Source organism: Monodon monoceros, unplaced genomic scaffold, assembly GCF_005190385.1.
Source record: "Monodon monoceros isolate NGI ecotype Baffin Bay Population unplaced genomic scaffold, NGI_Narwhal_1 Super_Scaffold_14, whole genome shotgun sequence".
NCBI lineage: Eukaryota > Metazoa > Chordata > Mammalia > Artiodactyla > Monodontidae > Monodon > Monodon monoceros.
In genome coordinates this window covers 43,688,776-43,701,289 of record NW_021703770.1, presented here as the reverse complement: position 1 = coordinate 43,701,289, position 12,514 = coordinate 43,688,776, and the positions used below count along the sequence as shown (strand labels likewise).

The 12,514-nt window shown below is 34.4% G+C and overlaps 1 protein-coding gene across 4 annotated transcripts in view; it reads right to left on the bottom strand.

Annotated features, from left to right (window-relative positions):
* Positions 1 to 1,810: 1,810 nt before the first annotated feature.
* NBN (nibrin) overlaps positions 1,811 to 12,514 on the bottom strand; it is a 45,494-nt gene continuing 34,790 nt past the window's right edge. For 3 of the 4 annotated variants that reach the window (XM_029222907.1, XM_029222908.1, XM_029222906.1), the window contains exons 12-15: positions 10,471 to 10,626; positions 9,086 to 9,199; positions 3,143 to 3,192; positions 1,811 to 1,980 (exon numbers count right to left, since the gene is read on the bottom strand). In XM_029222907.1, coding sequence (XP_029078740.1) covers positions 1,950 to 1,980; positions 3,143 to 3,192; positions 9,086 to 9,199; positions 10,471 to 10,626 — 351 coding nt within the window. In that variant the 3' untranslated portion in view covers positions 1,811 to 1,949. Of the gene's footprint in view, positions 1,981 to 3,142; positions 3,193 to 3,668; positions 3,822 to 9,085; positions 9,200 to 10,470; positions 10,627 to 12,514 lie in introns of all 4 variants that reach the window. The other variant, XR_003793563.1, reaches the window with a different exon arrangement.

The following is a 12,514-nucleotide window of genomic DNA, read 5'->3' as shown; positions in this document are numbered from 1 at the left end:
GCATAGCACAGGGAGATCAGCTTGGTGCTTTGTGACCACCTAGAGGGGTGGGATAAGGAGGGTGAAAGGGAGACACAAAAGGCAGGGGATATGGGGATATACGTATGCATATAGCTGGTTCACTTTGTTATACAGCAGAAACACAACACTGTAAAGCAATTATACTCCAATAAAGATGTTAAAAAAAAAAAAGTGCTGCTGGGCAATGGACAATTGTGAGATTATGGTCAAAGGCTAGGCTACCTCTTCCCTGCCACCACCTAAAGGCCCAGGTCAAAAATGGGGGCAGAGTTCCCACTCATCTGACTAAGAAAGGGAGGTGGCAAGTTACACCTCCCCTCTCCTAAAACAAGTAAAGGCTTACAAAAGAGTCCCCCAAAAATCCAAGGGAAAAGGTACACACCTTACCCAAGCATGGGTGTGACTGAAGTCGTTCAGGGCAGAGCTAAGAGCTTTATAAAAACTGTGCAGCACTGAAGGATCTATGCAAAGCAATGGCAAACATCTTTCATCTATTTAACAATACTTTCTAAGCTAAACAGAACTTAAAGGGAATTTTAAAAACTCAGTCAGTTCTGGAGTGTTTGAGCTTTTAGGCTACTCCTAGAGAGACTATTCATTTATCTTTGAATTCTTTCAATGTTGTGGAGGGTAATGTTTTATATAAAATACACATTTAATAATGTTTCCTAAACAAAGAATTTGAAGGGATAATAAAAGGAAGAAACAAGAAAAAGCTAGGACATTTAAAAACTATGTCCTGAAAGGAAATAACATGTTCTGAAGGCTGGTCAAGGGTGCAAAGTATATTAGCCAGATACTTAAATATGGTGACTTCCCTTGACTGAATATGAAGGAACACTAAATCTTCCATGAAGGCTTAGCAACACTACAAACTAATTTATGATATAACTTTTCACGCTAGGCTATCTCTCACAACCTAAAAAGGGGTGGCAGAACCTACGTGAAACTAGGAAGTTTTCAGTCAGTATAAAAAGCATGTTCTACCTCCTAAGACAAAATGCATCAGTCCTTAGAGCAGATAAAAAGACTTTACCCCAATTATAATGTACAGCCAAAGCTGTCTGTATGACAAAATGTGGAAAAAGACATTCTTTTTTTCTTACCATCTCCCTTTAAGGTAGAAAGAAGATGATCTTACCATTTCTACTTTATAGATACAATAACTAGGATTCTAAAAGGCTCAAAACACCCAGCTCAGTAAGACCACCAAATAGGTCTTATCTCATTCTAGTGAGATCTATCCAGAAGCCTGACGAAGTCTTCCACTATCATTCCCAGTACTAGAATAATATGTGGGTGACATCTTCAACACTGAAATCCATTTCACTTGGGTTACTTCAGCTCAGGGAAGACTATGGCATAATGGAAAAGAAAAAAATAATAAACAGAAAAAAATTATGTTTTGATATGACTATATCCTTCCAATCTAGTCAGTGAAGAAGAATAAGGTACAGAACACTGTATATATTATGCTATCATTTTATAGGAAATTACTGAAAAATGATATGCAGAGAAATTTGAATAGACATTAAAAATCTCTGTAAAGACTCATAAGAAATGAGTGTCATGGATTTTTTCAGAGGAGGGGAAACGAATAGCTAGGACAGTGGTAGAAGGGAGACCTTTTAATCTTTTACCCTTTTTATACTTTTAGAATTTTGAACTGTGACCACAGTAACTATTCAATAAGTTAAAGTAACGTTTAAAAATGAAAAAAACATTATAAAAGATTAGATAACAAAGACTGAAAACAATAAACAATACTAATTGTCACACACAAAAGAAATGGAGTTTTGTTCATTTTATTTAACAAATTTAGGCCATAAACTTAAATCTTCTATACACTATATGCATGTATCCCAGAGGAAACTCGATGTAAATACTTGATAGGAAATGTTTTTCCATGGCTTCTTCATAAAACCCTGTTATCTTCTCCTTTTTACATTAGGATTGTATCTGCAAAGAAAGAAACAGTTAAATGATATCTAGATAAATGACAGCATTCCTTTCACTTTTCAAGTTAAAGGGCTTTCAAAACATAGACATACTTCTGCAAACAGAAATGAGAATGCTAATTTTATCCTTGGGATCAGATATTAAGCACTGACATTTTTACTGTCATTTATCCTTTTGATGCTGCTTTGATGAATATTTGGTAAAACATCATCAAAAAATCCTGTAAAAGCACTAAAATAGTTAATGAAAACAACAGTTAAAAATTAATACATGTTTTTATACTTCCTCCAGGATGACTGCAAACAGACCTCTCCACTCTCAAATTAAATTATATCATTTTCACCAAGAGCATAATGAACCTCAAATATAATTATGTTATAAAGTCTTCTCCTATAACAAACAATGTAGCTGGGCAACTATTCCCATCTGACTTGTACTTATGAAAAATCAGCACCATTTGTCAACATTTTCATCAATGATTCACACTGTCAATAATGAAATTAAAGAATCAAATTGGTTACAAAACAGACTCAAAAATACAGTATTTCTTGGGAAAATGTTATTCTCCCCTAGCCAGTATCTACCTACAATATTGTTTATGAATATTTGTGAGCTAATTATTATAATGTTTGTTGGGTCTGCAGGAATGCTGAAAATGTTAAATCAGAATTAAATTATAATCATCCATTATAACTCCTCTAACCCTCCCACAAAAACCTGCTTTGAAACTCTAATCCAGCTTCTTATTTTTATGTATGTGCCAAATAAAACTAACAAATGGTCTGGTATTTTACTTGTCTTATTTCAAAACCCCATTCATTCATAATTCTACTCAGAGCTGAAAATCTCACAAATTTATCAGCCAAATTCACCCAGCTCAGGACCCTTCTTTTGCCTAAATGCCCCAAATAAATTTTAAATATCTTGTGATACAGTATAAGTGAATTAAGCTCAAACCTAGAAGCTATATCCAGTAAACCTAATTAAGAGGTGCTCAAGTAGTAAAAAGAAATACCTATATTAAAAACAAGACAAAATATTCTTTCGGTGAAGGTACTGAAGTGTCTATTTCTAAGGATAGAAGAAACAAATATTTAAACTCTATCAATAGAACTGAATTTTATACACAAAGATTCAGGAGAAAGCTGAAATTAAACTTTACCTAAAGAGTTCATCGGCAAGAGATTCTTCTTTTGCATGTTGATTTTGCACCTGTCAAAATTAACATAGTTTCAGAAACTTGCTAAGTGATGAAAATATAGTTAATGAAATTGCCATGCTGAGTGATCACATCCCAGAGGTCACCAGGTCTTTAAGTTTTTGCCTCTATGACTTCTTGCCCATTCAACAGGTCTGTTCCGTATTCACTTCATGCCAAGATTACTGCAAAAGTCCTCTAATTGAACAACTTTCTCCAGCCAATCTCCTCTCAAAGGCAACCAACACACACATTGCTAGCTTGTTGAGTTTTTAAACATTTTTTTCCAGGAGAACCCTTTTACTAAATGAAATTTCAGTGTTTTGAGATCATACCACTGATGGAGGGGCTGAGAGGGCAATATTTACCCCACCTTCAACCAGAGCAGCTCTGCAGGTAAAGTGGCTCTCTTCCTCACAGCCCCAAATCAGGACTCAGAAGTTGCTGCTGAATCACCTCACCCACAAAATAATTTAAAACACAAACTCACCAAACTCCTAAAGCACCTTTGACAGGACTGGAAATACCTTGTGCTGGGTGCATCTTCCTAAAGTCCAGTATGATGGACTTCAGTATGTATGATCCTATCATGTGCCATGATCCTATCATGTGCCATTCAAAACCCTTCAATGACTTCTCCCACCTACCAAAGAAAACACAAACTCTTGAGTCTGACCCTTATATGGGAAAGGCTCTTCATAACCTGGCTCCATTCTACTTCCTCAATCACTTCTCACTCTCCTCTTCATGAACCCTGTATGCCAGTTAAACTGAATCACACAAAAAGACAAAACGAACAAAACAAACAAAAAACCAGGCTCACCTCTGAACAAATATACTGGGACCCTCTCTGCTTTTGTTCATGACAAAAAATGTGATACAGTATCCTCCTCTTTCCACATCTGACCATCTTTCAAGGTGCATTCACTCAATAATCGTTTAGTGTCTACTATGCATCAAGGAACATGTTCTTCACCTCTTTAACAATGGCTTTCTAATCCTCTTCATTTAAAAGTAAGTCTGCTATGAAGAACTCCCACAGAACTTTACCTATGTGACTCCTAGATGTTCATCAATTTCTATCTTGTTATAATTATTTATATCACATCTCCACTAAAAAACTGTAAGTTCTCTGAATGCAGATACTGTTTGTTTACTGTAAGTAATTTACATTTGTGTATTTCCAGATACTATGTTAAAACTGTTTCTAAAAAGAACTCATTTAATCTTCATATAATCTCATTACTACTTTTATACTATTATTCCAATTGTAACCAATAAGGAAACAGAGACTTAGGTTAAGTACGTTGTAGAAAATCAAAAAATTGTCATATGGAAGAACTGGGATTGACCAGGTCTCCTTGAATAAAAGCACCAGCTATTAACCAGGCTGTTACACTGCTTCTGAGTCTTTGGAAAGGGCCTAGAAGAAGACTTGCAGGGATTCAAACTTATAGAATGATTTTCTATTCATACAGTGAAATGTCGAACTGAAATTACATCTTTTACATTTTCTAATAAGTATAGCAGAACACAAATGGGAAGGCACATGACTTTCATAAAGCAGTTGTCAAAAAAGCTGCTGGTATCATTCTCCTAAATTAGAGGCTTCCTAGTAAGGGATGTGAATTTTAACGTTTAAATAGTAAAGAAAAATCAGCTTTATCTTATATATCTTAGTAAGATCATTAAGTAAAAAAGTATTAAAAACCAGAAATCCTCCTATTACTGGCATTTTTCAGTGGCTTGGGAGAACTACAAATCACAGTCTTTCAAAAGTCAAATCAGGTTGGGTAGAGGTCAAAGAGTTACTACGTTTAATGCACAGAATAAAAATATCCTATGTTCAAAGAAAGTTTGGGAACTAAGTGATTATGAAAACTAAGACTGGTCTGCAGCAAAAGAAGAAAAAGGAGGGCTAAAAAAGAACAAAGGCAGGGAATACAGAAGAGTAGCTAGAGCAAACCTAGGGAAACATCAAGACAGTAGCACATTTATACATAAAAGCTGCAGTCATGTAGAAGAACAAAGTCAACTCTATTATCTTAGAGAGCAAATCCTACCTAGAGCACCTAAAATTGTTCTAGCAAAAAAAGGAGAGATTTGGTAGAATAAATCTAGGACACGGCCTCTCTACTAATGCTAATGAAATAAATGAAAGATAGGAAAAAGTCAGCAGCTGCACCATCATTCTGTCAACTCCTCCCCATCCAAGAACAAATAAAACTCGACAGCTATAATTAATCAAGAAGCACATAACCCCATGCCACAGACTTCAAAAAGGTGGCTGTGCAAAGAACCAAAAGATTAATGCAACTGATTCCTAACCCTCCCCCAACTCATTAAAAAGTGCTACGGAACTGTTCAAACCTGAAAATTCTTACTAATAATACAAATTTGGGAAAAAGTAGCCTGAGCAGGAAAGAGAAAACAACTGCTGGTGGACTGCTGGGAGGGGACTAATGGCATGGAGAGGTAAGTGGGACTGACACTGACCAAAGGCATAGGCTCCAGGCATCCCTGACAAATTAGGCAAATAACCTAAAATGTAAGCTATTCTCTTCTCGGATAAGATATACTCCCTGGTATATATTTAATTCCAGTTCCAAGAAAGAGCTGCACACAGCTTTACATTACCCTCGCCTTTCCTCAATTCAATGTTTTCAGGCAATAGAAACTAGATGGGACATGCAATGTGCCTTTGACTGAACATGCTGCCATACCAACAGTATGGAGGCATCAGGATAATTCTGTTTTTTATGAACAAGCTAAGATGGGTAGGAGTGATTTCAACGACATTCAATTTTTGCCTCACAAACTGGTTTCAGAATGTAATCCCTGCAATAAGCTGTCATATAATGTTTCACACAGCAAACAAGATCTGGAAAGGGTATTTTGCTTTAAATAGCTGCAAGATGAAAGAAAACAGGAAAGCCACTCCACATCCAGATGGAAAAAAAGAGAGAGAGACTGGAATAGAACCTGCAAAAGACAGTTAAAGAACCTAGTCTGAAACAAATAATAACCCATAAATAAAAAATAAATAAAATTAATAAGAACATGAAAGCAATAAGAACAAGAAAGTTAAATATAGAAAAAACACAATGAAACGAAATGGGAATGAATGCTAAGTAAACAAACCGAGAACTCTAATAACACCATTTCAGAATTAAATAAATGAGAAATAGCTAACACTGTTTCCACTGTTATAAATGCTTTATTAAGTAGTATCGTATGTTATTCTCACAAAAAGCCTGTGAAATGGAGGTACTATTATTATTCCCATTCTGCAAAGGAGGAAACAGAAGGATAAAGAAGTAATTTCCTCAAGGTCACATAACATAGCTGGTGAGGAACAGAAGAGACACAACTGAAATTTGAATTTCTGATATAGTGAAAGAGCTTAAGAAAACCACAATGAACACAGAAGAAATGCATGTGAAGGGCAAAGGTGATTTAATAAAAGGAGAGTTATGTCTTAAATGTAGAGAACACAGCAAATATAAAAATGTTTTAAAAGATGTAATAGAAAAGTTCCTTGAAATAAAAAAAGAACTGCCCCTACAAATCAAAATAGCATACTTTACTCTGGGAAAAATGAAGGGAGAATGATCAACACTGAGATATATTCTGACTGTTACTGACTTTCAAGCCTAGGAAGGAATACTGAAGGCATGCAAGTCACCTAAAAAGGGAGAAAAGGGGCACTGGCATGAGGTGCGGGCGGGGAAGCAGAGGAAGCACAAATAATTTCCTCACTCTTCACAGTAGGAGCCAACAAACAGTATCTAAAATCAAAATATGTAGTTTGAAACAAATACTGATTCTAACCTGATAGTGTTTTTCTTATTTAGGGATCTCAGGAAATATCTGGAAGGAAGAAACATTGATACGAATTCAGCAATGCTTTCAGTTTTACTTCCTTCTATCAATCTCTTCCCTTCCCTTCCTACATTATCCCTCCCTGCCTCCACTCCTCCTCAATAAACAGACGTCTGGAACATTATGTATTTAATGTCTAAATGGGTACTTAGGATTTTCACTTCTTCATTCTTTTGTGTACTACCATAATTATTTGGAATGCACATTTATAAAATGGCAAAGCCAGTTATCCTTTCAAAAAAGAATGAAGGATGGTACCTCCATTCTTCCATTTTCTGACATTAAAAATCCTGAAAACCCTATTTTTGAGTGACCTAACAATTTTTTGATTAAAAAAAGCATGTTTAAAAACAAACTTCTGAATACTACATTAAACCCATAATAAAGCAAAATATAAATCCTGAGATGTTACCAAGTACCAAAGCCAGCTTTTGCCCTGCCCTGGGGGGATCTACAAAGCAGGAAAAAACCCAGGCTCTCCTTTGATGTCTGTACAGGAAATGAGCATTATTAAAGAAAATCCAAGATAAATAGAATAAAAGACTCCAGCACTAAAGGGCGAAAGAGGAACAAACTCTACAACACAAAAGGAGACAGCAAAGAAACTTGCCTATCTTGACCCTGACACAGGGTGAAAGAAAGAAATAAAAAATCTCACTATGTTTATAATGACAAGGTAGTCTTCACCCAAGCTTCTGGTCCAAATACATTAACTACCTGAATGATCCAAAAACATCACAAGCAGAGATTAAAGTAGTCTCATATTGGTAGAACAAGATTGGCAGACACAAACTTATCTTTTCTGGAGGAAATAAACCTCAAATTAGGACTTAAGGAATTCCCATAGATCAAGTTCCAAGGAAAATGAGCAGTTCACATTCAAAGATCACAAAATACATACTTGGAAACAAGGCACCATAAGAGAGAACTAGATTAAACAGATCAACACTTTAGGTATTGGTATCATTGGGAAAAGAATACAAGAGAGGAACTTTAAAATGTCAGCAGGGAACAAGATTTAGAAATAAATGACAAAGATTTCCAGAAATGAAAAAATCCAATAGGTTGAATGAAAACTCAGTGGATGAATGAAATACCAACCAGACAGAGCTAAAGAGAGAAGTACTAAACTGGAAGACAATCTAAAGAAATTACCAAAGTACAATCCAAAGAAACAAAGCAGTGAAATATACAGAAAGGAGCTAAGATACATTGAGAAGAAAGTGGGATTTAACTTATGTCACATCAGAGTGCAAGAAAGAGATATTGTCCCTACCCCCTAATTACCAAACAGCCCTACTTCAAACAGCCCATTGAGATGACCAATGGAGCCCACCTTTGGGTTTCAGTAGCACCGGATAATCACGCAATACAAAGACTAAGAAGAAGACTTTCTACCTTTGGATACGGACTCTGATTATCTCTCAATTCAATGGTCATGTGTTTCTGAATTCTTAACTTCCACGTAGTACTTCTATATTAAAAAGCTCCCAACTTTAATGAATTTTTATCAAATTCACCAGTTTAAAAAAAGGGGTTGAAAGAATTATGGATCACGTGGACAGTCTTGTTATATAACATACACTAGTACTCAAAACACCCAGGGAGAAAGTAAAAGAAGCATATTTTTGTATTCTTCCCTGTGAGTTCTCATTATAGTAGTTTATAAATATTTACTTGTAGCCAATAGCTGTAAAACAGTGAGTTTTTAGAAAACACATTCGAACATGGAGAGCTGTAAAGCAGTTCATATTTTCCCAAAAGAGCATTATAACTGAGGTTTGGTTTCCTGAGGCTTAGATGGCGTATTAGATAGGATATGATCAATAAATCTAGAAGTCCCTTAATGAAGTGTTATGGAAAGGTACAAACTAATCTTAATGCTCTGTAACTCACGAATTTTTCTGAAAGAATAACCTTAGGTCACTCATCTTAAGTTTGGTTTTAAGAAGAATTTGCTCTAAGGAAATCACAAGGGATCAAAATACAAATCAAACAAGTTACTGGGTCTTACTTCCTACTAACCTCCATTTCCTGCCTCAACCACTCCTCTAATTCTGTAGTCTTTCGGGTATGATGAGCTATTAGATCTGATCCTCCAATGATGTGTGGAAGTTTTCCTGCTCCAGGAAATTTGACCTGTTAAATAGTAAACCTTGATAAATGCACTAAAAATTTGACAATCTTTTTTTAAAAAAAGCTTAAAAAAACAAAGACTGTAAATCACATATAAGTACTAAAGATGTTTATATATTATAAGTGAAAATGAATGTGAGAGGAAACAGCTGTTTCATTGATTTGAGTATATACAGAAAAAGTCAAACAAATTCTTTCACTAGAGGCAATCCAGTTAAGCTTCTTTTTATTGAGTATTATTGATTTTTGTTTGGTAACTTAATTTTAAAAATTAGTATGCCTTTTGAATTTTGATTTAACAATGAGATTTTGCAACACGATACTGAACATGAAGTAAGCATGCATTAATACAGACTGGATCAGAAATATTCTCTTAGAACAACAAATATCGTATATTAATGCATATATGTGGAACCTAGAAAAATGGTACAGATGAACCGGTTTGCAGGGCAGAAATAGAGACACAGATGTAGAGAACAAACGTTATGGTCACCAACGGGGGAAAGTGGCAGGGGGCGGTGGTAGTGGTGGGATGAACTGGGAGATTCTGATTGACATATATACACTAATATGTATAAAATGGATAACTAATAAGAACCTGCTGTATAAAAAATAAATAAAATTCAAAAAAAAAGGGAAAAAAATTCTCTTAAATATCTTGTCAGTTCCTAAAGGAGGAGGAACTCAGATCTGATATTCAGTATACTTATTTATATTTTGTTTAATATACACATGTAATAATAAAATGCCTAGTTTTCATTATTGAATGTGCTCAGTTATTTTGAACAAATCTGTTATCGTCACAAAGTCCTAAGTTAAAGAACCTCTTCAAGTAGTCACAGATTAATATTAGAAAATAGGAGGACCTGGGAATTCCCTGGCAGTTCAGTGGTTAGCACCCCACACGTTCACCACTGAGGACACAGGTCTGAGTCCGGGTTGGGGAACTAAGATCCCGCAAGCCATGCTGCGTGGCCAAAAGACATTAAAAAAAAAAAAAGAACTAGGAGGACACTGTTGATACAGCCAAAAGCCTGCTGCTTAAGGTAGAAAAAACCAGGTAAACAGCATCCTTTAAAGAATTCAACCTTAATAAAATTTGTTTTATATATTCATTTAAGTGTCAGTTTATGTCCTTAGTAGTTTTTAACTGTTTTAAGCAGAAGAAATAGCATCACTTTTCAACATAAACTGCTTTTATTACTAGTTAGCATATTTCTAAAAACATTTCAAACACTGGCCTCTTGTGATATTTTAGTTAAAGGAATACATACCTTTTTGAATTTCTTGAAATTCTTTAGTTCACCATAATCATTATTTACACTGGATGCATTTCTGGAAGTAGAGTTACGAACCACCAGTGACCTAAATTCAGTCAGTAACACCGTCTTTGGAAGCATCTCACCATCACCCTGAAGTTCATCATTGTTCTTAAATGGTGTTAAGATGGAGAGAAGAAATTAGAAGGAAAAGGAAAATTACTTGTCATTTAGGAGTTTACAGAAAAAAGTTCAAATACCCACAAAAACAGTAAAAAAAAAAAAAAAAAAGGTTTATTTCTGCCACCTGCTTTGTACTTGAAATCAAATCATATCTATTTCAAAACCAGAAAATTACTCAATTACTCTACAACTTTAGAAACATTTATAACACATTATCTATGAGAGAAGGCTAAAAAACCATAGTGTTTGAAATTTAGTAGCATATTCTAATAAAAATCATCCCAATAAACAAGTTATCTTCTTGTATACATTTTCTTGGCAAGAAATAGTCTGCTTCTTTTCGTTAAAACCATACACCACGATTATTATACAATCCATCCTAGAAGTTCTCTATACTATGTTTAAGGTTTCTTGGATTTTCAATAATTTATATTTTTTATTATTTTGGACACCTCAAAAAAAGTCAATCATTAATTCTGGGCACACTACCTCATTAACTGAAAGCCACTTTTTTATTCCAGATTAATAATTATTAAATCAGCCTGAAGATTCCTTCCTGTTGCTGGAAGAGATTCTTTATGTCATTACTATTAACTAACTAGTTAGTTACATATCCACATTCTTACAGCTGCTCAAGGCTATCTTAGTTTTTAAAACTGCTTTACTATATATCCATTTGGAAGCTGCTAACAGGACTAAGATAAAAACAGTCAGGGAGAGAAGAAAAACGGGAAAAGTCAAAAGAAAAGGTTCATGCGACAGTGACAGAACATAATCAGGAACTCAAAATAACAACGGCCTAATACCTTTGTATTTTGTTTTAGAGTTTACAAATATTTCATTACTCTTTTGGATATAAACAACAACCCTGTTGTAAAAGTGTTAACCTGATTTTATAAACAAAAGACTTGAGGTTCATAAATGTGAAACTGATGTTTTCAAGGTCACTATCTATGGAGTAGAGGGCAGGGAATTACACTCAGGCTTTGTCCATACTCTTTTTGCTATACCATGGTTATAATACGATCTATCCATTTCCAGAGGAGGCATAATTATGAAATAGATCAAAATTATAGAAAGAGAATCAATTAATCCTAAGAATATATAGACTGACAGAAATTGATGCAATGATGGTCCATACAAGTCAAATCTTTATAAAAATAAAATACAAATCCCTCACAGATAGTTCTTTAGTTGACCAGAGTGATTCTTGAGCTCACACTTCTTTGCAATTTCATTTTCTTGCTAAAGAAATAAAAAATATTGCTCATAAGAGTTATAAGATGGTACCTTTCTGAAAACCTCAGAGATACTCATGCTCTTGACCCAGTTATTTCACTTTCAAGCATCTTTCCTAGAGAAACTATGACGTGAGAATAGAAATATACATATAAAAAGACTGTCGTATAAGAGTAAAGAACAAGAAGCAATTTAAGTTCATACAAGTTATACACCTAAAGAACGTAATAAGAGAAATGATCATAATACAAATGAATTTAAAATGGCTAAAAAATTGCATTAACATTTGAGTCCAATTTGAAAAATAAGATTTAAAAAAGAAAATGCCAAAATATTGACTATGGTTATCTGCAGATGGCAGGATTATCAACAAACTGTAATGTTTTTCTTTATTTTTCATATTTCTACATGATCGTGTATTACTTTTACAGTCAAAAATAAAAACAAATTTTTAAAGAAGTCTATCTAAATTTATTTAGAATTGAATGTTAAGTCGTCCTTAATCCAAGACAAAAGAGTTATTTTAATTGTTCAAGATATTTATGGAAACTGCTTTGTATAAAATCATACTATCCTTCATATTCATATATCCAGACCACGTACTAGACAAAAGTATATTACACAGATAGCTTTCTAA